Raw genomic sequence first — 26,987 nt, 5'->3', positions numbered from 1 at the left:
AAGACAACGAACGCCAGTCCACCATTGTCCTTGGATAGAAAAGGGAGTGCAGAGGAAGGGGGTGAAAAGGAAGGGAGAGCAGGGGGAGGCTGAGGAGTAGGGGCTGTAAGGCATTTCCAACAGATTAGAGGGAGTCAGCTCTTCGCGGGATGAGGTCCTCTGAGGCTACTGCTGGGCCGGCTCCTCCTGGCATGCCTTTCTCGGCGTCACTCCCGAGACTCCACTCGTTCATTCTTAGGATCACTTCTGACCCTAAACGTTAAAAAGTCATGTGGGTGTATTTTTAAGCTAGTATCTATGGCTCTCGTTTTCTTTTGTGTCTGTTGAGCCTCTGGTCACTGACGGACTGCCTACTTCTTCCGCTCCTCCTGAGCTGCAGCCTAACTACACCCGCGGCCACCTCCGGGCCACACGCCCACTCTGTGCCTCCTTCGATCCCGCCAGCCGAGGGACGGCGGGGCGGACGGGGGAGGCGGTGCCGGGCTGCGCGGGCCCCACGCCTCCCTCACCGCCCCCGCGCCGTCAGACGAGACAAGATGGCGGCGGTCGGGCCCAGGCCGGGGAGCGGCAGCGGGCTCGGCTGCCCGGTGTAGCGCGGGGAGCCGGGCCGTAACCCGCGTGTCTTCCCTGCTTTATTAACCACAGAGCTCGAGGAGCAGCAGAAGAGGCAGCGTGCGCCCTGTTTGCAGCCCTGAAATGACACCGAGACACTTGAACGCGGGCGGACGGGAGAGGATGGTGCCCTGATGCGCTGAAGGGCTGTACCAGTATCAGTGCTACAGAAAGCAGCACGCAGGTATGTGCATCAACAGAGAGGCAGTGTTAGATTAAAGTAAGACGCAGATGAAACTCGTTTATAAAGCAGAAACTTGATGAGAAGAAACCCCCACATTCAGTGGTCACGGCACTTAGAAAGTCCGTTGGTCGGCACCTTTCAGTACCTCTTGTTCGTAACAGGATTCTGTTTTTGTCATCTCTTCCTGCTGCTCTGGATTTGTTACTAGTTGGCAGAAAGCCCCAGTCGGGTACCCTTCTTACAGCCACCTACAGCAGCAAAGGGCCTGTTCTTGCTCAGACAAACTCCAGTTTCATGTACAGTATGTTTGGTAGTAGTAGTTCCCATGTACATAGTTCAGCGCCCCCACTGGCATACGTTTAGTCCAGTGGTTGTCATACAACAATGACTGTGCTCCCTGTTTTTATGTGCCAGCTGGATTGTTCAGCACTTAAGATAAGAATGTGCCTACTCTTCTTAGTTTACTTTAAATTTCAGAAAAATGTTTGGTAAGCTGGCAAAATTTTCTGTTAGGACTCCAGGAAACTGTTTATATAAACTTAAGAACTTTAAGATTATATACATCAGTAATATTTATATATAAAGCAAACTGCTAAAACTTTTGACTTTAGATGTATCAAAAAGCAAGTCTAAGTATTGTAAGTTAGAAAAAACAACAGGACAGCTGGAGGACTGAGAAGGTAAGACAGCTAAACTTCGTGCTGTATTTTACCGGTTATAGCCTCCAAAATTACAATAGTGCAATGGCAACTCATGTTCCCCTCCTGACATGAGGGAAAGCAGTACTGCATTTGCACATAAGGCTTGCGCACAACACTGGTAGCTTTCACCTCACTCGTTTATAATTAAAACTTTCTAAGAGGTCACTGAGGTAAGAGATTGAAAAACCCTGTTTAGCTCAATACATGTCTTCCTACTCAGTAAAGGCAACAAGTCATTGATTACGGTTAGTGAAATTTTCAGTTGTTTTGTTAACAATCTGTGTATTAATGGCACTGCTTTTTCCACTTTCCTAGGCAGCAGCAGGAGAGAAAGAAATTTATCATAGCAACACTGAACCAAGACTACGCCTCAGCTCTTCATGTGGAACTGCTGACAGAGGAAGCTGCAGAACTGAAAGCAGTCAGTCCTTGACTGCATGAGACCATGCCTCTCACAGAAGGCAAATGATGTCTTACTTAAAAATATTTATGAAATGCAAACTTATTGATTCAGTTTTCTTAGAGCTGTTACACTTGAATAACTGCGCAAGGTTAAGCTTCCTACTCACTTCAAATTAAGATTTATAGTTTGATTTGCTGTGAAGACTACGGAGGTCAAATAAAAAAAAACAGCAAAAACTTTTCTTTTAGCATACAGGATCTTTCTTTCTCCTACTACAGGAGAGCCTTTTTAGATACATGGTGAACTAAAACTTAACAAGTACAGAACAAAACATACACAACAACATTTTTTCACAGAAAAAAGTAGCCTCTGAAAACGTGAAGTTGTCAGTAAAAAGGAATACAACGGCAAAGTACATAATAGAGCAATACTTTTATATTATTGCAACAGCAATAATACTATCAGTAAATACTATCACTAAATCAGTAGAAAATTAACTGCTTACCAATGCAAATACTGACCTAATATTAATTAATAGTGCTGCAGGCATTGAGTGTGGATAACTGTATTTTCAGCTTTGTAGTGCAGAAGTTCTGGTTGTAAACTCGTGTGCTCTAATGATTTAAATAACAGTTTGGACCTTTTGCTTTATACTGTTTGTGTATAGATAAATGGCTGGTAACTTGTCCTGGGTTTACTCCACAGTGCTTGAGAGTTGCCTGTGTGATCGAGTAAGATAGTGGGACTACCAAGTTTCCTTTATTTGAACAAGTATCGGAACTTTTGACCAAAGTGGGATTAAGTTCTACTCAAGTTAGGAGAGCACTCCTGTCCAATACACGCACAAGAAACTATCAAGAAGCACACTTCTTAAATTGACACTGCTTTATTGTGTTTAGGAACATTTAATAAATACCAATCTTTTGGCTTCAGTTTGGCAATCCTTTCCCACCAAAAATCCATTGTGTTGGGTTTTTTTCTGGCATAAACTCCATTGCCAGCAATGGATGTATCAGAAAAAGAAGTTAATAAATACAGACAGCAGTTCTCTAAACATACGTCTTCGTTTAAAGGCATGATACAGATTTACTAAACAAATGTCAAACAAGTTCTTCACAGAAGAAAATTTTACTACAAGCTGTCTCTGAACATTGTTTTCTTCACTAATGCTGGTAGTTTATTTCATTGAGTACAATATTTTTGAACAGTACTGTTGAATCATTTAAAAACAAGCTTTTTCCCCCTTTTCCTCAGCTTAAGGTAAGCTGAAACATGTAATTAGTACTGAACTGTATGAATTTAAGACTGGTGTACCTCTTCCTGAGCATTTCATGACAATCATGAAGAAACAGCAATATAAGACTTTGTTAGTATGGGCCTGGGGAATTTTTTTCAGTTGTTTCAGCTTGCTTTTAAACCACTGTTCAAATGTTAAAAGTATCATATTTAAGTTTAATAGATGTTTTGTGTAAATTTTTGTGAAGTTTAAAAACATGATGGAAGATTCCTGCTTGTGATGAGAATCACTTTCAAGTACTTAAATTTGAATATCCCACAAAACTCCATTGCTTATTAAAAATGTGTTTTTATAAAAGCATGAAGACTACAGAAAACCAATTAACATAACAGAGTTAATCTTGAATAAATTTTTCCACAACTGTATTTTACATATAACCAAACTCCCGCTTTAGCAAAAGCAAAAAGAATAAAAATAAATTCTCTTCCAACTATTTACACTCAGGAATTACCTTTCTGAGGGACTAGATACTTTACTCTACAGTCCCTCTAACCCAAGATGTATTCTTAGGTGTATCCCCTTGTGATTTCGGGTCTTGGAAGTTTTCAGCAAACCTCTCTCTTGCTTTGTCCCAGTTCTTTTTATTCTTGCTCTGGATGAGTTGAACATCTTCAATTGAGATTGGTCTCCTAGTACCGAAACCTGCATGCTTCTGATGTAACTCAAGTTGGATCTGTCAAATGCATTAAATTTTTTGTAACTGCAAGTTAGGTATTCTAAATACTTCATATTTTTCTAATACAAATTCCATCCCCCACTCCCAAGCACTTCTCTTTCAGGTTCTAATACACCTAGATCATACATGAACAGTACCATGGAAATGATGTGTCAAATCACCACCTCTAGAACCATGATTTGGAGTGCTGATAGATGTCACCTGCCCCTAACATTACTGTGAAATACACCTGAGTGAGCAGCATATGATCCTGTGCTGGCTAGTTTGACAGTACAGGGCATGCTGTGGCTCTGAGCAACACCAAAAGCAACACATATCTGGTGACAAAAATGGGGCTACCGTGCCTGCCACAGAGGCCTGCAACTTGGTGGCTACAGTGATGTCAGCTAGCTTTTCCTCTCTTCTGGCCCATCCTCTGATTTTTGTGCCACAGCAGCCTCAGAGAAAGTGAAGAACTCTACCCTAAGCTCATCTGGAATTCACATCACTTAAATGATTTCAATCTTCCTCCAGACTATTGTATTCAAATATGACGTTATTAATTCAATGGCTAGAAGCTGTCTGTCCTCCTTTGCATAGTTTCCTAACAAACACAGACATTTCTGGCATTTTCTACTGAAGGGACAACGCTATTGAACAATTTCAAAATACCTCATTAGTCAAGAAAAAAATTATTTGAGATTAGTCTGACTGAGATTATTCCTTCCTAACCAGGAGTTTGAAATGTTTCAAGTGAATAGTGGCATACAATTAGATATTTTTCACTGCAAATAAATTATTATTTTTGTTTCAAGTGAAAACCAGAAAGACGTACCGGATTCTTCATACCACCACCATCCTTTCCCAGGCCTTCCCCCTTCCTCCATCCCATCTTCTCCAACATTTTATGTCCTTTGTTGCTGTTGCTGATTTCACTTGGAAGAAAATTTAAGGTAACTGATAACCAAGAGTTCATATAAAGAGTATGCCCTCAAATACTGAACAACAGAAATGTGTGTGCATATGCTGCTCTGGAAACCACAAATCAAATACTGTGCTGCTCCTACTTCCATCAAGAGCTATCCAGAAGATCCTAATGCTACCTTTTACAAGTTCCTCCAAGAGTATCTTTGGTTAACAAAGCCATTCCAAGCATCTGGTGACTATCAACTTTCTTAAAACTGCTTCTGAACTATTTGCTTGCTTTAGGAGCTAAAATCTACATCATGGGTGGGTGGGAATGGACTGCACTAGGGAAAAGGCAGTATCTGTGCCAAGTCATCCTAATGCATTTATTTCATTGTCTCACACTTCCTTTTACTAATTTACCAGCATCTAGAAGGTCATGTTTCTTAAGAAAACCACCCCAACTACAACTACAGAAGCAAAGGAATAATTGAAGAGGAACATTATATTAAGTATCAAGATGTATGTACATGTTTTATGACAGGCTGGATATTGACAGTGAAAGAAATTGCAGGTGAAAAATCTGCACGTGTACTATTACTGGGACTGAATAGAAAAATAAAAATTGAGCCTCTTGAAAAATAGACACTACAGAAAATGTCAGTAGTGCAGCTAGGTCTTTGATTTTTTGAGTTGAGAAGGAAGTGATCTAAGCATCCTTACTGCCCAGTTGAATTCTGCATGGAAAGTGATGAGTTAAGAAGAAGACTATGTGAAATGGGATGTATGAATAGCTTACAATTTTCTAGCTCGCCTAACACATTATATACAGGTAATTTGTAATCTAAAAAAACTATATGCTAGTAACAAATTGATACTTTATCATATTTTTTTTAAGATTCACAAGAAAAGGACATGGGGGATACCTCCCCTGCCTTTCCAACTTACATATGAACGGAAGCTGAACTGTCATCTCTCTGGAAGGTTCCTTCACTTCCAACAGTCTCTCTGCGTTTTCCTGCTCTGTCTTTGTACTTTGGATTCTTCACTGCTTTGTTGTCTTCATACTCTGTATTCTTTACAAGCAGATTAAATTCCATCAAGACAAAGAAAGTGGGCTTTAAATTCTGCACTTCTTCCCTCCAAAGCAAGGCAGCTTCAGCCTACTTCATTAATTCTAAACCTTATAACAATAAACTACAGTCCTCACTTAGTTTACAGCCATAACCTGTAAGGCATATTATTGCCATCATCACATAATGATGTAATATTGCCAATTTCAATAATTTCGCAGAAGCTGTAAATAAAATAACAGGTTCTCTTGAATCTTCTCTTGGTATGAAGAATCAATCTCTTCATATCAAGCAGAAAACCAAGTGGCCATGGCACTGGCTTTTTGTATAAACATTTAGCCTGTTCCTCAGCAACTGTTTTTTTCAGAATAGATGACAGAACTAAGCATGTCTACAGATTCTCTATTAATATTATATTGGTAGCTGAAGAATCTGAAAGAAACAATGGCATTCTGATTTGTACATGAATATTTAACTACAAATGCTGGATGTAACCCCACAGTTAAAGTTATATCTAAAACAGAAGTAACTTGAATACATATATACTATATTGCCCGTATGTTCACGTTGGCATTCTTCTATGGACTTAAAAACTTGAAAAACATTCCTTCCACCATTTTTTTCAGTTGCTCATTATTTTTCCTTTCCAAATAAAAGATAGCACTGCAATTCAGTGAAAACTTAATCTGCAGAAATAAAAATAAAAATGTCTTGCAAAATCTTAACCTCAAAAGGATTAAGAATCTTGTACCCATTGGAAAGACCTTCTTTTCCTAAACTTTAAAAAGAATTTTCACGCCCCCTTACAATCATCTCTCTCAGTACAGGTTTGTTAAGAATTATTATTTAGGGTACAAAAGACAAGCTTGAGTTATACTAACAGGCTCAAGTTTGAGCACATTTGAAAACTTCTCTAAAAACTTAAAACAGGAATCACAAAGCATTAAAAAAATAGAAACCAGAAGATTAAAAAAACTTAATGAACTTCCTACTCTAAACTCACCTGTAAACCATATTTTACCCGTATTTGTTTTAATGCTTTTCTTCTGACTAACTCTCTCTCTTCTTTGCTAAGTGCTGGGCAAACTAAAAGGAAGAACACAGGATTGAGTTTCTAATTACTAGTGTAACAATGTTTTGAAACATGACAAGTGTGAGAATTTTTGTTCTAACATTGTTATAGACACACATACCAAGAAGAAAATACATCATGTACAACTATTTCCAGTTGACAAGAAAACTGTAAGAAAACTAATTACTATGTTTATATTATAAACAGCTATAATAAAGCCATAATAATAAACATCTCCTGTGATAACCTGACTAACCAGAGGATTCCTTTTTCCTGTCCAGGCGAAGATGTGCTCTGACTTGTCCTGGTTCACATCCATCACAAGTATCACTGCCGGGATGTATATGAAAAGAAAGCACAGTTTCACCAATCTTCACTTCGTCTCCATGCTCCAAGATGTAGGGATCACATATAGTTTTAGGCTACAGCAAAAGAAAGTTTTGGCAGTCATGTTAGTTACTCATGAAGGACACAAACTCTATTTCATGCATGCTGCTTACAGTTCAGTAATTCAGTCTGGTCTCACAAATGCAGGCAAGTATTTAACTACAGTAGGGATTTCACTCTTGCAACTGCAAACACAGTGGATTTTTCTTAGTATAACCAAACATTATGTACTGTAAGTGGCCCTAAAACCAGAAGGGAACCAAGGCAGACAGTAATGTATGAAAGAACCCATACAATGGCATTGTTAGTGATTTGCCATAACATGTTTAAAATGTCAAGACTACAGTTTTCTGCAGTGTACAGAGCCTTAAAACAATAAGTACTCACCTGGAGAATCTGATTTCCATTAACAACTGTTCCATTCTGACTGCCTTGATCCACCAGAACATAATTTTGCAAATCATGGTCAAAATACACTTCTGCATGAAACTGATAAATAGAAGCTTAGGTTAAATGTTCTTGTTAAGCAAATACTTCACAATTTAAAGGCTACTTAAATTTAAGTTTTTGGAATATATTTTGAGACCTTTAAAATGAGTGCTTTGGTACTCTAAGTTAATAGAGTATTCCATACCTTATGATTTCATCCAAGTGAAATGTAACTCAATGGGCCACAACACCACGAGCTAAAGTATACTATTAATAATGTAACCTTTTTGACCATAAACTGATTCAATACAGAAAAACTATATACTTCTAGTGTGGGAACTATGCTTTATTTAAAGAACTGTGAGATTCAGTAATACAGCATTTTTAACTGTTTGTATAAATAACAGGCTTTTTGCTTTTAAGGTAAGTTACAACACTCTCAATTAAAAAAAAAAATCTGGTCTCGTTCTACTGCTTTAGGTTACTTGGTCTTTCATATCTGAAATACCTCGCTAAATGCCATGCTTTTGTAGCATTCACATAATTCAGCTTCACCTGCATCTTAATACTCAGGACACAATGACTAGCCATCATTTGCTGTTTCTTTTATTTCTTTTCTGATATTGAGACTAACAATCTATTTATGGCTTTGTTTGTGCTGTTGTTACCGCTCTTTATCGGTATTGTTCCCATGCCCACACAGAACACAGAAGACACAACTCCTGGCCAAACTCACAAAGATATACACTACCTCCAAAAAAGGCCACTGAACAAACCAAAGTACCAAATTCTCCAGCCTACTAAGACTTCCAGTAACAGCAGTAAGTCTAAAAAGGCGACTGTTTCAAATACGACAAGCGAATATCCCTTTTGCAATAGCAGAATAAAAAAGTCATGAGTCAATCTGAGAAGAAAAGTATTAAATTAAAACCAAATCTGTTCTCTTCTTTGAGCAACAGCAGTTGTTACGTTCAGTTAAAAGAAAAATATTCTGAAGACTGGTTAGCATTTCCAACAGGAATACTTCTGCAATGGTGGAGACCACCTGTTGATTCAATAGTTTAATTTCTACCTCTGTTCTATTGAACAGAACTAACCCAAACTTCTTCTAAAGAGGCTAAATCTGCAGGGTGTAGCATTTTTTTAAATCTCACTTTCCACTCAAGAAAAGCAAATGCCAAAGTTGTCCACAGCTATTAACTGTGAATAGTGAGGAAAACAAACTGGTACATAACTTTTTTTTTCCTGCAGATATGTCATTTATGTTTCTGCCTTTCACTCCTTACCTGAAAAGTGAAGTAACTTCTTATTAAACTATCAGTACCCATGAAGTACTGAAATGGTAACATTACAGAAAAATAAAAGCCTTTTGACTTCTTTATTCACCCAGTTTCAAATACATGCCTCAAAAAGTCATAAGTAGCAGGAAATTACTCTGGAAATTATTTAGTATGAAATATGGTACATGGCTGGTTAATCAGAACTATAATCTGAAACAGACATAGTAAAGCATGTTTCATGAGACACTTGCATTTAGAGATGTTTTTAGCAAACTTTTTGTTTGGATGACATGTCTTTATCAATCTACATTTTTCATTTATTAAGAGTGCTGCATTTAGGGTCTGCGCTAAAGTATTTAGCAAAACAGAGCACAAAATTTATCCTTAATCTTTCTAAACCAGAACAAAAAATTTCCATTCAATCTACCATTGAAAGGCATTCTGTTAATTTTTCAAACTCCCTGTACATCACATTTATACGGTTGCCTTGATGAAAAATAAAATAAACCCTTTTGCTCTGAGCATAACAGTGAGGATTGCATTACTTTGTGACAAGATTCTTACTAGCTGACATCAGGATTTTATATACCGTTAAGTACTTAACAGAGTAGTAAGTTTTCCTCAAGTTCAATAACTATGAAATTAAAGATTCAAAATACAGGTTTTTTACTGTGCATTACAATGTAAATTAGTAAAACTCCCCTTTAAAAAAAGTACTTAGCTTTTCTAGACTTTGAAAACACACTGTTGTTTAAGTTCCCATTCAGTAAAAAACTAGTTTTTTCCTTTTTCTAAATTCAAATGTGGCTAAACCCACATCTTATTCTGAAAGTTCTTCCAAAAAATCAACATGATTTTCCAAATTTAAAGCTATAAAACCTAAAGCTTCATTCATACATTTATGTCTGCTGATCTACCTTTCAGCAGACATAAACAAGAATTACCTTACTGACTCCAACTTCAGGAATCTGAAGTGTATGTCCAACATCTTTTTCTCTGTAAAAGCAAGTTAATATATAAATGACAATGAAGTAGAAAAAGGTCTATAAGTGGCTTACAAAAGGTGTATTTTAGTTGAAACCTTAATATCATGTTTCTCTTGTAAGCTATTAGGAATCTTTACAGATACAAAACACAAGGTCCCTTCTCCCATTTTTACACACTATACGAAGTAGACAATGCATAAATGATAAAACAGTACCATTAAATTCTTATCTATAAACCTGACATTTCTACCTTAACTTTTATACTCATGCAATGCCTGTAAATAACAGTCTGAACTCTGCATCCTTCAGGCTCTTCAGTGCATCTTGGCATCAGTCTTCAATGCGGAAGTTGAATTCTTGATAGCATTAGGCAGGTAATACAAGCAAAGAAAAAGTGATCTGTACAGGGTGTTTTTTTTGTTTTGTTTTTTTTGTTAAAAACATTACAGTTGGACGAAGGGATTTGTGTATTACATTCTTATCCTTAAGCGATGAAGAAGCAATGCAGCTAGCAAAGGACCTATATGCTAATTCCAAGTAGAACTGTCTTGTGTTGATCTTCACATAAACGTACACAGAAAACCCCAGCTCTAAGAGCAAATCAAAACACATCTATTACTGTTAGATAGAAGGAGCTTTTCAGGGGCGAAGTTTTCAGTAAGCTTGGATGAAAACATTAAGTCATCATTAAATTCATCCTCTACAATGAACCAATCAGATTTAGAACTGTAAGAATGCATACAGCCTAGTACAACCCCCAACTTATTATCTAAAACCAATGAACAAACCCTACTGAAATGTGAATGTGTGAGGAAGTCTGCGATATGCTTCCTTGTGATCCTGAATTTCTGAAGGGTGTTCTTCCCTTTCTGAAAAAGTTACTTTAGTTGCCAAGAACAAAGTTTACTTACTTTCTAAAAAACAATTTTCAAAGAAGGACTTGCAGCTATGCTGCCACTAGGGCTCAGATACAAGATCAAGTTATCACTAACAAATTTTGAGGGCTGCTGAGCTGCATTAACTATGTATGCTGTTACATTATCACAGCAATATGCTGTTACATAACCTGATTTGAACCTCTTATTGTGGACTAAGCTAACTCACAGTACCTCACAACTGCTGCAGGCTAGGAAGACAAGCATGAAGAGCAGGGACAAGCAATCCAAAGTGCTTTCCATAGCTTTCAAAGCAAGGTAGTTTTAGATATATATAGAATATTTCATTTGGTTTTACCTTCCAATTGTAGCAGGTTTCACAGCTGTGATAATATAAAGTGATCCAGTCTGTAGAACTGGTGATCTTATTACAATTACTCTGATACAAGGAGGCCATATCTTTTCTTCATCTATAATTATATAGAAAAAACCACCACCATTATTATCAATAAATTACAGTTTTACCCCCACAGTCCGCAGTTTTCAAAAAACTGATATACATTCAGCCATTACTTGGCTGAATAATATGCAACTTTCATAAAAAGAAATGCACAACTGCATATGAGAGAAAACTTTGATGACATTACTATTTCAAAGGCTTTCTGACTGCACACCAAAGTGTTACAAACGTTTTCCTAATGCTGCTTATTTACATGCGCACTACTCTTTATAGCAATAAAATATAAATACATTCGCAGAATTTACTAGTATATTATAAATGTATGGATCATTAATTGTAATATATTAGGATAAAATTTACTTCGAGAAAAGGCAATACCTTTTTGTTTACATCACAGACCTAGTGCATACAGAACTTTATATTTGACAATTTCTTTGTCAAATATTTTTACCTGTTATTAGCACTATGCATCAACACAGATAAGAAAAATAATAGACAGAGCCTACAGATGCATATGCTTTTTTATCTCATTATATTTTATTATATTCTAACAGATGTATGAATTCTGTACTTGGCTGTACATTTGCAGAAACATCTCCAATAATCTTAGCTAGGAATAGACATAAGATGAGAAGACACTACCTTAAGAGGTACTAGGGGAAAAGAAACTGTCTTCAGTTTTTATTACTCCATTATTACTGCAGAACTGAATAGTAAAAGAAGGAAATTTAATCTGAAAGTCTGATGATAGCAAGGACATTTTGATTGGCATTAATCACTTAGGATCTGAGTAGTTAAGTAAAGTAATGAAAACATAAGAAACAAACTATTTAACTGTGAGCAGGGCACAGGCTACAGTACAGTCTTCATTCAGGTTATATTTCTTTCTGGGATTTGGAATATCCTTTGCATACTGCTCGCATTAAGCTTTTCACAGGTTACCTTTATTTTTTTTATTGGCAACAGACCATTCACTTCTTGAGGAGTTCTTAAGGACCTTAAGGACCTAGGAGAACGTTTTCTTTGGTATAAAACAGTATACAGGTTTCCTCTCTACACCCATTTCTTACAAGTTGTCACTGGAATACACACAAAACAGCATTTCAACCAGTACTGACTACTCCACATTCCTTTTCATAACTGTGGACTCGAATTGAATTATACATGACAGTTTATGAACAGTATCAGAAATACTATATATTAATTTGGGAGAGTTAATACACTGAATTATTGTGAGTTCTGTTCTACAACCTCTATTTTAGCAACAGACTTTCTTTTCTCCCTTCACTGTCTTAATCTAACCAAATTTTATTCAATCGCTGAGGTTTCTACAGAAGCACAGGATGTTATACTGGGAAACAGCTTTTTATAAAAACACTACTACTTACATCTGACTACTGTGCAAGTGAAGAAAAGAAAAGAAATCCTGGTAACATACAGCACTTTTTAATTGAAAGTATCTCAAGTCACATGCTTTAATATATTTTTTAAAATTATCCAAACTGTCATTTGTTCTTAACAGGCTCCTGGAAAAATACAGTAATACCATATATAATCCACAATAATTCACCTTCATTTTCTGAGTCTTCTGAATCATGAGTTTCTTCACTCGTTAATTCCTCCTCACTGTAGGTTTCACACTCAGAATCTGTAATTTCACCTTCTTCTGGCTCACTCTCTGTGTCTGCTGTTCTACTGTCATCTGTACATGCTGCAGTGTCTGGTGTACTTTTGCATGAATGTGAATTTATACTGTCTGTAGAAACCGATTCTTTGGCTGTTAGACTGTTTCGTGGTTTTGTGTCCATTTTAGTCTTCTTTCTTATATTTGAAGATTCATCTTCTTCAGTAGAACTTACTTGCTCAGTAGTGGAAAAGCAATTCAGACTGTTAGATGATTTCTGCTCTTCTGTGTCCAAATCCTGGAGGGGAGTTTATATAAAGTTACAGTATTTACAGATCGAGTTTTTCTAAAGAATGCTATCATCCTGGAAGTAAATTCTTCGCTAGGAAGAATTATTTTTACAGTTATCAAGAATTGGTCAAATTTCCAGAAACTTTTGCACAGGCAGTCAACAGAACATTTGAGTAAAACCATTTTCACATTCTAAAAAACATGACTGAGACCGTCATCTATTTGGGAAAGTGTGACTGCCCTCCTCTTCTAAACTTCACTTATTCCTTCCTCTTTTCTCACACAAAACTTAAGAAACTTGTACTCACTTCCAAACTTGTACAACACTGTCTTGAATATTTTCATATTTTGCTTTTATGACACTCACTTCTGTCCCTCTCTTACTCAACTCTTGCAACTTGCTTAGAAGTTCTTTAGTTTATCTTCATTGTTTCTTCCTCCTGTTTTTGTCTTCTCATTTTTTTCTACCATGGTCCAGAATATCTGGAATGCCCATTTATGCTTGCCTAATGACCTGTTCTTTCTCCTTTCAAAACTGCATCTTTAACAAAACCTTTAATCAAGATAAGAGATAGAGACTATAAGCTTAATTAATGCTATGTAAAACAGTTCTAATGAAAATCCATTTTCTACTGCAAAAAAATTTCTCAATTTCTTTACTGAATATCAGACAGACTGGATCATTGCAGGTGCTTCCACTACCACTTATTTCATCAGCAGAAAGAAATAGCCTGACAACTATCTCAAAAAAAAAAGGAAATAAAAAGAAAAAAATGAAAAAAAAAAAAGAACACAAGTGGCTTTAAAAGCTAAATAAAATTTCAAATTTTAAGTTATGTGACATTTTGAGTTCAGAATGAATACATTCAATTACCCTGAATTGTATCAAATATTGCAGCACAGTAGTTAAAAAAATACATCCTTGATCTTTTCGTGTATTTCCACGAAAGAGCATTTTTCATTCCAAGACACATGAAATAATGTGAATGCCAACATCATGGAAATTAAAGCACTTTCACTTTCAGAACTGTAAAAACACATCAGTGCCACAGACGTAAGACGAACACGAGAATTCGCCTCAACTGTTGGATAGGACAGTGCACTTCTGAAACATGTTTAGTAAGACAGCAGATTCTCAGGAAAAATCAGCAATTTTAAAAATATTTCATGTTATAACTGAGAGACTATTTGTTTAGGGTTTCTCCATACTGCAGTGGCCCTTTTCCCTGAATTCTCTAAGTCCTGGAATAGGAAGGAATAGGATTACAATGCCACTGTGTAACACTGTTTATTTTAAACAAAAGATGTAGTAATCCTGCCAAAAGTAAGACTACACAGTTCATTCATGTCAAACACATAAATTCCATTAGAAATATTTTTGGAAAATTTGATTTTTCCTTTTATGAATTATATTTTTCAGTATATTAATATTTGTCTATATTTATGTTTGGTATGGATACTGGATTGATACCAAACATACCAAAGTGTTCTGCAATCCTAAATGTAAACTAAGTAATTTAGAGTATTCTAATCTAATCTAATCTGAAAACAGAGAAACTAAATGGTCCACTCAAATCACAGTCGAGGCAAACAACAGATGACTGTGATGCACTAATGCCCAAGAACAATGCTTCAACCACTCAGCTCCTTCTCCACAGTGAATCCAGTGATACTCATTTTTGGCATCACTTCAGATATTTTAAAGTAAAAAGGTGCAGTTTCAAAGCCTGGCTACTAAAGAGAAGACTCTCAGTTCTGTGTTGAAAACAGTAATTTTTAAAAACACCCTAATAAACAGACCACAGAGTCCATACGTACATTCATTCTATGATTTTGCCAATATGACCATTAAGCCTATTCTCAGCAGTTTCTGTATTTTTCCACAATTGCTACGTTCAACTACGTTTCTTGAACTATGTTCAAGAAAGCAAATAAATTAAATAGTTCTGTTAAGCAGTGATAAAAATGCAATCTTTACATTTAGAAATCCTTGTACAAAACTGAGGATTTTAAAATTGGATTTTGGATCGAATATGGATTTTGAGCACTTCATGATTTCATAGATCTGCATTAAAATACACATCTTGATGAAGTTTATAAACTGATACTGAATGTATCTTAGAGCATTTGAGAGGGCCTTTACTTGTGGTGAAGAGATCCTTTTTCATTATGTAGGACTATGTACTGGTTTTGGCTAGGGTAGAGCTAATTTTCTTCACAGTGGCTACTGTGGGGCTGTGTTTTGGATTTGTGCAGGAAACAGCACTGATAACACAGATATGTTTTTGTTATTGCGCCACTTGGCCAGAATGGAGGCTGGGAGGCAACACAGCTGGGATAGCTGACCCCAACTATCCACAGGGATATTCCATGCCATTTGGCATCATGCTCAGCAATAAAAGCTGGGAAAAGGAGAAGGAACTGGGAAGATGTTGGGAATTAAAGCCTTTGTTCTCCCCAGTAATCATTATCAGTGCAGGAGCCCAGCTTTCCTGGGATGGCTAAACACCTGCCTGCTCAAGAGAAGCAGTGAATTAATTTCTTATTTTCCTTTGCTTGTGTGCACAGCTTCTGTTGTATCTCAACCCATAAATTTTCTTACTTCTACCTTTCCAATTCTCTCTGCAATCCTGCTGGTGGTGGACTGAGCGAGCAGCTGCCTGGGGTCAAACCACGACAGAGTACTAGTACTAACACTGAACACATGTAGCATATATTAAAGTGTGACTACACAAACAGCACCTAATACCTTGCTTCCGTATAGTCACTGCTTCAAAACCAGGAACTGGCAGTAAACACTGAACAACCCAATACATTCTAGCAATGCACTTCATTTCTTGATTACTTTAACTCTTCATCCCAAACTTACAAGACACAAAGGATGCAAGTACATGCTCATTATAACCACGTTTGTTACACCACGATATTAGGCACATATGTTCCTCTGCATGTTGCTTTGCCTAATATATCTAAATAGTAGACTGATACCAATAGTCACATGCTGGACATGGACTGACTCTACATGATCCAGGTTTGAAAAACTTTCTATCTACTGGGTATATGATCTCTGGGATTTTTCTCACTAAGCTTGAGTAAAGTTGAAGAGTGCAATCAATCTGACTGATAACAAACCATTTTTTAACTACAGAGTTAAGTCAATTCATATTTCTGCATCCCTGGCAATGTCAGCCAAGGGTACGAGTGAAATCAGGATTTTTATGTATCCCATGAGAAGCAGTCTTACAAAAATAACAAATCATGCTTGTGTAAGTGGAATTGATGGGTTTGCTTTAAAAAGAATAGGCCACAAACTACTGATTACAATGACCTTTTGAAACGCAGACTGTCCTACTTAGAATATAATGTCAGTATTATTGAAGTGTTTTTAATGAAAAATTCAAAATATTTTAAGCATTTAACTATACTTTTTGCTTTACTGTGACAGAGCAAGACATTTTGTCTCTTAAAACTTCAGTTTTTCTGTATTAAGCCTGATCAACATTCACATTCATGCAATTTTTGAGCATGTCTACAAATTAAAACAATTCTAACAACTGCACAGTTTAAACTATTTTTTTCTCAATTTGTTTTATACAAAACATAGAAATATGTACAAATATAATTTTTCACAAATGTAGTCTGTTGTTTTTTGGTTTGCTATAAGTTCAGTAGCTGACTGAACAGAATCACTGGTACTCAACACTCATCTACAGGGATGAATAGTAGATGTTTAGCATTGACTCTCTCAATTTGAAATATTAATCTGACATTCAGTATTTCACTAAAAAAACATTTTCAAACAGTTAAAAATAGCTCTTTCACTCAGATGATTAAGCTTTCACTTGCTAACACCATTTCACTAGTACTTCAGTTACTCTCTTCTACCCTACACAATACTCGATTTTCCAATGCAAAAAATCCAATCAAATGCCAGAAAAAAAAACGTGTAAAGCTCTTCCTACATCATATAGAAGCCATGTTATACACTGGTGGACTGCTCTGAAATACAGGAAACAGAAATCTGCCTTACCTAAAGAATGTGTAGTTTGTTTAGTCCAGATGCTTTATGTTATACAGTGATGCTAAATACTTCTCAAATATTCTAGAATGCCATCAAAGTTTTCTTCAGATGTTTATCTTACACAGACTTTCAAATATATTTCAAAGTTAGTTTGCAGGCGAATGGATTTGGATTAAATAGCTTAAAAAAACTTGTTAATTCCTTCAGAAAAAAGGTATCTAACTATCAGTTTCTAGTTATTATTTTTTCCTTTAATAAAAATACCAAGGTTAAAGGTAAACATCCATGGACTAATGTGTTTGTTGTCTCAACTCTACCTTTACCAGAAGCTGCCAATCCAAAAGAAGAAATCTTCAGATTAGCCGTGGTTTCTGTCAACTGACGTACCTAAAGATGGGATGAATATCAGCAAAAAGTAAACTACATGTAATAAAAAAAAGTAAAAACCACTGCTTCAAGAGTTCTATGGGAAATACTACTAAAAAAGCTTTGCCTCTCCTACAGAAGCAGCTAGGATGCATCTATAATGGAAGAGAATATGGCAGAAGTTAATTTTTTGGAGCACCATACTGAAATAAAATTAAGTGGGTGGTAGTTTAAAAACAAACAATTTTTAAATTTAAAAACAATTTATGGAAAAAATGGCATGTGTCAGTCTCTGCTTCTAAATTTTGCTATGTATTTCTAATGGCCTCAATACAGCAAGTAGAACTGCATGATCACTATTGCATACAGTCTATCCTCCAATTTGTATGGAAGCCCTGGATATAGATATTGGGCCAGGGATCACATTATCATTTATGCCACTTTTTTTTTTAACTTTTCCAAATTTACTTATTCAAAGGTTTTCTTCATAAAGAAGAAAATACAGTGTTTCTTGCCCCAGATTTTTTTTGGCCTACCCCTATGAAAAGACATCAGAACTGAACTATGTGCCCAGAAGTTTCAAAGTATTCTACCAATCCTTTTATGTGAGCTGCACAGAGGCTATGTAATAATTCATCCTGGCAAAAAAAAATTCCTGATTGTCTACTAAAAGCAAGCAAGCAGACAGCATACTTTGTTTCACAAGTCAGAAGAAAACTATTTGTAATAGAGAAGCTTGGTGACTGAGAAGAAAGGATCTCTTTAAAGAAAGTTCTTGTATAGATTAGGAACTTTCCTCAGGTGATAGTAAGCACATTAATTCCCCTCCCCTTTTTTTTTTTTTTTTTTTGCAATTAGAAGTACGTTCATTTTAGCAGATGCCTACGAGTATTTGCTTGTTTGGTAATTCAGCCTGTTAAAAATACAATAGCATTTTAACAGATTAATTTTATCCTTTACATCTGCAGAATTATATTGGATTTTTTTCAAGAATGCTGCGATATTTGTGAACAATTCACCTGCCATTTCTGTAGTGTTAGGCATCCCAATTTACTACTTATAAATAGATACTATATGTAAGACAGCTGAGAACATCAAATTCTTCACAATAGCTAGAAATTAAACCACAACTAAAAACCCCTGCTGTGACCAGAAAGTTAACAGACTGTAACTGGAACAATATTTTTTAAATTAAAAAGGCATAAACTCTAGTATAAATTAAGTCATTCAAAAAAATCAGATGCAATTTGATTGCAATCAGTACCATCTACATAGAAATATATGCTGTGATGATCTACATACACAGCTGTTAAATTTCCTTATTTCTTGTATTTTGGCAATATAATAAATATAAATATCTATCAGTATGGGTTAACATTTAACCCTTTAACTGGAGAAGGAAGAAAAGTGTTTCATGTACTTGAGAGTGTGTAACTACTGCTCGCTGTTTTCCCCTGCTTCACATTCATATTCTTATAAACCACCTTATCTTCATTCAAGAATAATAAAGTTCAGTGGGTATACGACACATTCCCAGAATTACACTCTGGTATTGCTTTTTTAACACTACCAGTGGTCCACAGACCAGGCACTAAACCAAACCCTTCTCCTACCTGTACCAGCTACAGAAAAAGAAAGTTGAGTAAAACCTACTTTGGTCAAGAAATGTGGCAATGTTTGGAGGCCTTTTTCACACTAGCAGCACAATTTAATAACTGGCTGGGAAAAGCAATAATGAAGTACTAGTCTTGAAAAGAACTGTCACAACGTTAATAATTTAAATGGTATTCAGGGAAAGAAAAGAGAGGAGGTTGGATACGAGTGTGGAGAAATGCATTTCAATAGACAACGTTTCAACTATGAAGTGCTACTTAAAACCAGACATTTTTAGTTTTGTTCTAGCATGAACTAATTACTGCCTTTGTCTATATCAGACTAAACTGAACAATTATATTGCCAAAAAAATATCATGCATCTACAAATGTGACTGTGCAGCTTATAAACTATTTTTTCAGTTTTATAGCAGAAAAATATAATCTTTTATTCTGGTAAATCTTAATCTTTTATACTAATGTAACATACATTTTTTTAAAATAATCAAGGAATTCCTTATGTGATTAATAACCACACTACAAAAATAAAGTATTTTAACTCAGCTATGCAAAATACGACTGTAAGGTACTTTGGTTTTTCTAAATCTAACAGTGCATTTATAAATAAGTGCACTGACAAAAGCTATTCTTTTATTTTTGAAGTCTGAAATGGAAAATATTTAATGTTTCACTTTGTATTCTCCATTTTTTTAAAAATTAAAAAAGGCCTTGTTTTCTTCTATGACATTAACGTTCACTTCCTGTTCACAGATGCAAAGATCTGGGCACTACAGAACACTTCAGATGTTTTTCCTATTATCTTATTTATCAAACAAATTAGTTCAAAAATAAATTACTCAGTTCACCATCAATAAAACACAAGCAGAAATGGATGTTTACCTTCTACCTTGGGACTATGAAACGCTCACACAAAAGATTTGTTAACAACACCATCTAAATAAAAATATGTTATTGATATAAAATAAGCTAAAGACAAATCAGAGGACAGAAGCAGACTGTGATGGGATCCCAAAAAGTAGTCAACATTACTTGCTAGGTCAGAGCTATAGATGCCTCAGAACTTTTAGAGAGACACTTGTCAATATGTAACAGTTCATCACAGAACTAAATTTAAGAGACCTATTAATTAGTTTAGCATGAAGACTTATTCCTACAAGCGTTTCATGATCCTTTCCTGACACATGATGAATAAAGCTCTGTGTTAACAATGCCTTTGCAGTGTGGCAGAATATTTGCACACAGCATGCCCAGAACCTGGATGGTGTAAAACTGCACTTCCACTGCATTAGCTCCCTTCTCTTAATTCTAAAGGATCCTTATACTTAGTGTTGCTCAAGTGTCCAGCTCAAGCTTTCAGAATGGAATGGTTCATGCGAAGTTCTCTCAAGGAGTAGAAATTTCTGCATTAGCCACAATCTGTTTATAAAAGGTGTAATCCATTAACAACCACTGTCCGTTTAACATAACTCCACTTGTTCTTAAATGTAAATAGTTTCCATTTTCAAATATTTCAGAAGACCTCAATCCTGATTACAATTTTTTAACTGTGCACAGATGCTGCGTAACTATTATGTAAGAGTACCTGTACCATATTGTAATTAGTTCAGATTTCAACCAATATGCTTGTCTAAGGCCTACATAATGAAACTATGCAATGATTTAAGCAATAGCTTTAAAAAACATAAACCAAGTAGCACTGCAAACTAGAGAAATCAATATATTCAATTATATCCTAAATAATGAAACAAATTTGCAGAATAGGACTCAACATGAGTAAGAGTGTTCATGAAGGAAATACTTCTTGAGGTTTAATAACTGTTATAATAGAACTTCCTGATGTCTATGAGTGAGTAAAGTTTTTCAAGGCACTCACTAAGTACATACTATATGGTATGCCTTCTTAGCACTCAGAAAAACAACAGAAAGGAAGTCATGCTTTTCATAACTTAAAATACCAATTAATTGCAATGGGCATTTATTAAGCTTATCCACACCCTAAGGACAATGAAGATGTATTAACCAAGCAGAGTATCAATAGCAAAGCACAGTATGCAACAAATTAGAACTTTAAAGACATTTCCTCAATCCCAAATGATAGTAGAGATACAGTAATATGCCAATGGAATGAACTTTGGAATACAGTCACAGAAAAAGGGTTATTTATGTCAGTGGATTTTCAAAATTTACATTTTTTGATTCACCATGTGAACCTGAAAAAAAAACACAACCAAACAAAAAGAACAAACTACAAGCCAAGACCCCTAAACCAAGACACTGAGGTTAACACTGAATTTTTGATGTAAATCCAGCCCACCCAGCACCTTGAACTCATTCTAGTGTGCTTGCTTATCAGAAAACTTCACTGACACTTAATATTAGACTTCACAGTTGCATTGCAATAAGAGTCTTGAAAAACTGAGAGGATCCAAGTTAAAAGTTTCATCCTTAATCACTCAAGGAGAAAGTTATTTGAACGCTAACTACATGTTAACAACCTGCTATATGTAGTTTAAATATGTTTAAACGGTTTGAAAATAAGCACACACCTTCTGCATAAAACCAAGCCCCTTAACCTATAAATTATGAAATGGAAAAAAAACCAACAAGTTTTGCATTTTCTGTCCGTCAGTTCTGAAGTTACCTTATATTCATCTGCAGTAATCCTCTCTGGCTCTTTTCTCTTCTTTTTCCCTTTTTTATCCTTGGTGTGCTTAGTACCGGAGGCCTGGTAAGACTGCAGATCCACTCGTGAATGAAACTGGTATCGTCCGCTTTCCACATCACAGTAGTAATAAATTCCAGTTGTTGGGTCATAATACAGTTGATTTTCCTTTATAAGAAATGAAGAACAGTGTAATCATCACTTCAATAAATACACTGTTCAAAGAAACACCTTGTTAAGAAAGAACCACATTTGCAGTTTAATAAAATGTACTCAAATGTACTAAAGAACTGTAGTGGCTTGATCCTGGATGGCTACCAGGTGCCCCTTCAACCACTCGTTCAATCTCCCTTCTCAACAACAGTGGGAGAGAAAATAAGATGAAAAGCTCATAGGTCAAGACAGAGATCACTATCATGGACAAGCCAGATTCAACTTGGTGAAAACAGGTTATTTACTACCAGTTAAAACAGAGCTGGAAGATGAGGAGCAAATAAAAAACATCTCTCCCTGTCTCTTTTTACACTACTTCTACTAAGCCCTTTCATTCCCAGGTCCTCTACCACATGCATGGTGTGGGGAAATGAGGAGTAGGGGGCTGAGATCAGCTCCAAAAAGTCCCTCTCTGCTGCTACTTCCTGCTTCAAGTACGGGTCCTCCACAGGCCACAGCTCCTGTCAGGGAAACCTGCTCTGGGCTCTGGCATGGGCTCTCCACAGGCCGCAGTCCCTTAAGGAGCTGCTTCTGTGTCGGGTTTTCCATGGACTGCAGTGTGAATATCTGCTCCAGTGTGGTCCTCTTCTACAGAGGAAGAGGAGAATCCTTATTCTTTGACCTTGGTGTTTGCAGGATTGTTTTTCACACTCATCCTCCCCATACACACCCCACTGTGTTTTGCCCTTTCTTACACATGCTTTCAGAGAGGCACCACAGGTCCTCTAAAGGCTCAGCTGTGCCCTGCAGTGCAACCATGTCCAGGCAGTCCTTGGCCTCTTCTCACACAGGCTGCCTCTGCAATCCCATGCTTCACTATCAAAACCTTGCCAGTAAACCCAATACAAGAACATTTCCTGTAATTCAGAACAGTTACTGAACAAGAATTGCCTTGTGTACTTGTACCACTGTAATCTATAGTCCCAAACACTTATGTATCTAACTAAATCCACAAACTATTTCAAAAGCAATGGTATAATTTAAAACCTTAAAAATTAAATCCAGAAGCATTCCTGAAAACAAGCAGTTGTGTATCACATGCATTTTTTAAAACTTAGTTGAATGCAGTGCTGCAAACAAATCCTCTGTTTTAAGCACAGCAGCTCCCTGGAATTTCTGACAGTATATGTATCTATCTAGATGTGTATACATATACACACACCTTACAGGACAGAAAGAAAACATCCTCAAAAGCTTTTATGAAAAACATATAGCAGAAAGTAACATTAAGAAATTCTGATCCATCAACTATCTCCTTTTTTTAAAGTATGTCCTTTCCTATAACATTAAACTAATTGGTAACGCTGTACAAGTAAAAGTACAAGCATTCAATGTATCTTCTCTCAGCACTCTTTTCACTGTGGAGGAGCCACTTAGTTCAGCAACCTGTCTTTTTCTAAACAAGTCATCTTTTAACTGAAGCTTTTGAGAGAGTTACAGGTCAGCTTTATAGTAAAAAATTTCTACAATGCTAAGTATCTTAAAGATCTAAGGAGATCTTAGCCTGCTATCTTTAATTTGACTGAAATAATTAAAAAATGAATTAACAAACAGCCAATACTAATAATCTTCAAAAACCTCTTTTTCATAACATAAAATCACCTTGGATCTTAGTTTTTTGCTCACATCAACTTTTACTAATAAAACTTCTGCAATAGAGAAAAAATGCCAAGGATTTTGGAAATGATCCTTACCGAATTATAATAGAATCCAGTGCTGTGGTCATAATACAATCCTGTATTTTCATCATAAATAAATCCAGTTTGTGAAACAGCTGCCTCTGCAGCAGCTCTCAAGCTCTCTGCCAAAGAACCCTCTGGTACTGAAGTATCTTCTGCCTCCTGATACCAGAAAATAAGAGATTAAATTTTCTTCTAGAAAGAAACTGCTCTGTGAACTTGGGACTGTTTCAGAAGGCAAAAATTTGGCTGCGATTTACTGATAAGCTCCTACTGATTTCAACGGGACCGAGACTTTATCCCGTGTCTTTCGTTTTCCCCCATCTTTATTCAGAGTGGTTCACATAAAAAATACACACAGTGAGTATCTTTCAGTGCATTCCTAAAACAGATTTCTGCTCTCTGTCCCACTTCTGTTGCTACATGCTAAGGCACAAACTCAGTTGAGTGACCTAAGAGAAGGCTGTATAGCAGAGAAGAAAGCCAACCCACAGCAAAATAAATAAATAAACTCCACCAACAACTTACTTCTCCCTAAACGTTGCCTCCTTATGTCAATGGAAATAAAAATAAAAAGTACTATTTAAGAAAGTCAACATGGCCATATTGAACATACTCTGCTTCCAGGTCCTGCTTCCAGGATATGTAGGATATATATGCCTTTTTAAAAAAATAAACGAATACCAAACCCCAACTCTAGGAATATGCTACACTTGGAACATACTACAAAAAGAACTAGTTTTGAAGTACAAGTCTGCTAACACCAGCACCAGATTATCATGAAAAATTGTTTCATAAAAAGACATCAGGACCAAAAGCACATCTTTTAGACGGAATAGTAACAGTGTACTGACTTCAAAACTGGTAAAACCCCAGACAGCTCAAAAACCTGTAAATTCTGGATGAAATTTGCCTCTTCTCCATCTTCAGCAACTTCGGTGCTATCCACTCTTAGAGGAATATTAAGACCTGTCCCCGATTCCTCTGTGGCATTATCCTCATTGCCTTCAGTCCCAGGATTGTGCTGCACTGGTAGTTCAGATGCAAAATCTTGAGTATCGGTGTGATTGTAATAATTTTCATAGTAGTAATAATCTGGGGGGAGGGGAGAAGGAAAAGTTGAAATTGCGTAAACTAGCAAAGCAATATTTTACTAATGTAGTTTAAGGATGCTAAATCTTAAACAGGAGATTTACACAAGTAAGTAATCTAATGCAAATTAAATAGTGCCTCTATTAAGTAGTGCCTCTGCTTTGAATTTATTCTACTCCTAGTGAACAAATTATGTCTTATTTTAATGTACTTTAAAAATTGGTAAAACACCTATGTTTGTAACATATAAGATTACTACATAACAGATTATTATGGCATGAATTCTGCTAGTCCATGCTACATTTTATCCTGAACAAATGGCTTGAAAAAACAGGAACTGGTCTGAAAGATAATGCCAGGTTACTAAGTGTAATTCAGCAGAACATACAGACTTGAAATGTATTAAGATGCTGTTCCAGATCCCTGTTTAAACAGTCACCAGCCAGCCTCTCTACCTGCTTGTGACCACACGGCATAGTTCTCTGTCTGTACTTCTACGCTAGATGTATCTTTCTCCTTCCTATTATGGATTTCCTCAGTGAGTTCTTCTACCTGAAAGAAAAACAGTATGTTACAGAACCCAATACTGCATTTTAGTGCACCAGAAAAGAGCGTCAGCCTATTTTGCATTCCATAATTCAACCAAAACATAATAGCATCACAGACATTTCAACTGATTTTGTTTGGTAGGAGACAATTTTGTACTTGAATAGTTGGCATAATGGAAAACTTAGTTTCTGATCACAAAGGGAGCAGAGAAACTTAACCGAAGTTACTCCTACGATGCCCACCCTGTAAAGTCAGATTTCAAGCAATAGCCACTGTTCTGTGTTGATGTACTGTGGCATTTACAAATCCCAGACTTGCAGAATATTCTGAACTGGAAGGGACCCACAAGGATCATCGAGTCCAACTCCTGACCCTGTACAGAACCATCCCCAAGAATCACACCATGTGCCTCAGACCATTGTCCAAATGCTTCTTGAACTCTGTCAGGCTTGGTGCTGTGACCACTTCCTTGGGGAGCGTGTTCCAGTGCCCAACCACTGTCTGGGTGAAAAACCTTTTCCTGATTTCCAATCTAAACCTCCCCTGACACAATTTCAGGCCATTCCATCAGGTCCTGTCACTGGTCACACACAGAGGACGGATCAGTGCCTGCCCATCCTCTCTGGATGGAAGCTGTAGGCTGTGATATGAGTCTCTCCCAAACTTGCCTATTTGGCGGTAAGAATCCGTGGGGTAGTTTTCCCACTCTACCTCACACCTTCTTTAATAAATATGTTTCCTTCTGCTCAATGTAGTTTTTCCTCCTGACTGTGAAGCCAACTCTGTGGCAGAGAAGGCAATACCGTTCTCCCCACCACCGCCGCCGCTGACTCGGGACCCCACTCTGGCATTGGTCTCCCGCGAGCCGGGAGAGCCCGGCGGGCTCCGGGAAGCGCGGGACGAGGCGGAGGGGGCAGGCGGAGAGGAGGCCGAGGGGCCGCAGAGGACGGCAGGGCCTGGGGCTGTGGTTCCGGGGCGTGGGGGCCCTACCTGTCTCTGCAAGGCCTCGCTGTCCTTCCCGCGCCCGGCGGTACAGGGCGCTGGGTGCGGCGCAGCCGCCGCCGCGCCCGCTCCAGCTGTGGCCCGGCACTCGCCCAGCTCCGCCTGCAGCGCCGCCGCCTGCTCGTCCGAGTCCGCCTGGCCCTCGCCGGCCGGCGGGGAGGCCATGACGGCCGTCCCGCCTGCCGCTCAGCGCCCCCCGTCGCGCTCGCCCGCCACCGTCCCGCGGCGCTGTGGCAGTGGCTGCACTGGCCGTCCCGCCGGCCCCGGCCATGGCCCCCCGGGCGCGGGGCGAAGCGGCGGAGGGCGCGCACCGCACGCGCGCCGAACGCTGTCCGCCGGGCGCGCGAGGACCGGCCGGCGCGCGGGAGCGCGCGCGCGACCCGGAACGCGACCGGGGGCAGCCGGAAACGGCACGGCGCGGCAGCGGAAGTGCGTGTGCGCGCGGCACAGGCGGGGGGGGCCGGGGTCGGAGTCAGCGGGGCCGGGACTGTTGTGCCGGGGAGGCAACGCCGAAGGAAAGCTGAAGGGGGAGCAGCAGCCCCCAAAGAGGGGCGG

At 37.6% G+C, this 26,987-nt stretch overlaps 1 protein-coding gene, 1 long non-coding RNA gene and 1 other non-coding gene across 3 annotated transcripts; 2 read left to right on the top strand and 1 right to left on the bottom strand.

Moving 5' to 3' along the window:
• The first annotated feature begins 533 nt into the window (after positions 1 to 533).
• On the top strand, positions 534 to 3,392 carry LOC108639261. The gene is made up of 2 exons (XR_001920359.2): positions 534 to 796; positions 1,813 to 3,392. It is a non-coding gene; the product is annotated as an uncharacterized LOC108639261 (long non-coding RNA).
• On the top strand, positions 1,462 to 1,590 carry LOC112841010. The gene has a single exon (XR_003212664.1). It is a non-coding gene; the product is annotated as a small nucleolar RNA SNORA47 (small nucleolar RNA).
• AGGF1 (angiogenic factor with G-patch and FHA domains 1) lies at positions 2,771 to 26,597 on the bottom strand. The gene is given in 17 exon segments (XM_018070304.2): positions 2,771 to 3,870; positions 4,688 to 4,787; positions 5,707 to 5,834; positions 6,835 to 6,917; positions 7,160 to 7,325; positions 7,678 to 7,779; positions 9,944 to 9,995; positions 11,219 to 11,330; positions 12,891 to 13,242; positions 21,877 to 22,065; positions 23,805 to 23,951; positions 24,679 to 24,884; positions 25,337 to 25,433; positions 26,421 to 26,444; positions 26,446 to 26,466; positions 26,468 to 26,509; positions 26,511 to 26,597. Coding segments are annotated over 17 exon segments (2,109 nt in total). The 3' UTR covers positions 2,771 to 3,669.
• Between the last annotated feature and the right edge of the window lie 390 nt (positions 26,598 to 26,987).

This window comes from Manacus vitellinus, unplaced genomic scaffold (assembly GCF_001715985.3).
Source record: "Manacus vitellinus isolate BGI_N305 unplaced genomic scaffold, ASM171598v3 scaffold_18_pilon, whole genome shotgun sequence".
Taxonomy (NCBI): Eukaryota; Metazoa; Chordata; class Aves; order Passeriformes; family Pipridae; genus Manacus; species Manacus vitellinus.
The sequence above is the reverse complement of the archived record's forward strand: the minus strand, read 5'-3'. Positions and strand labels throughout refer to the sequence as shown.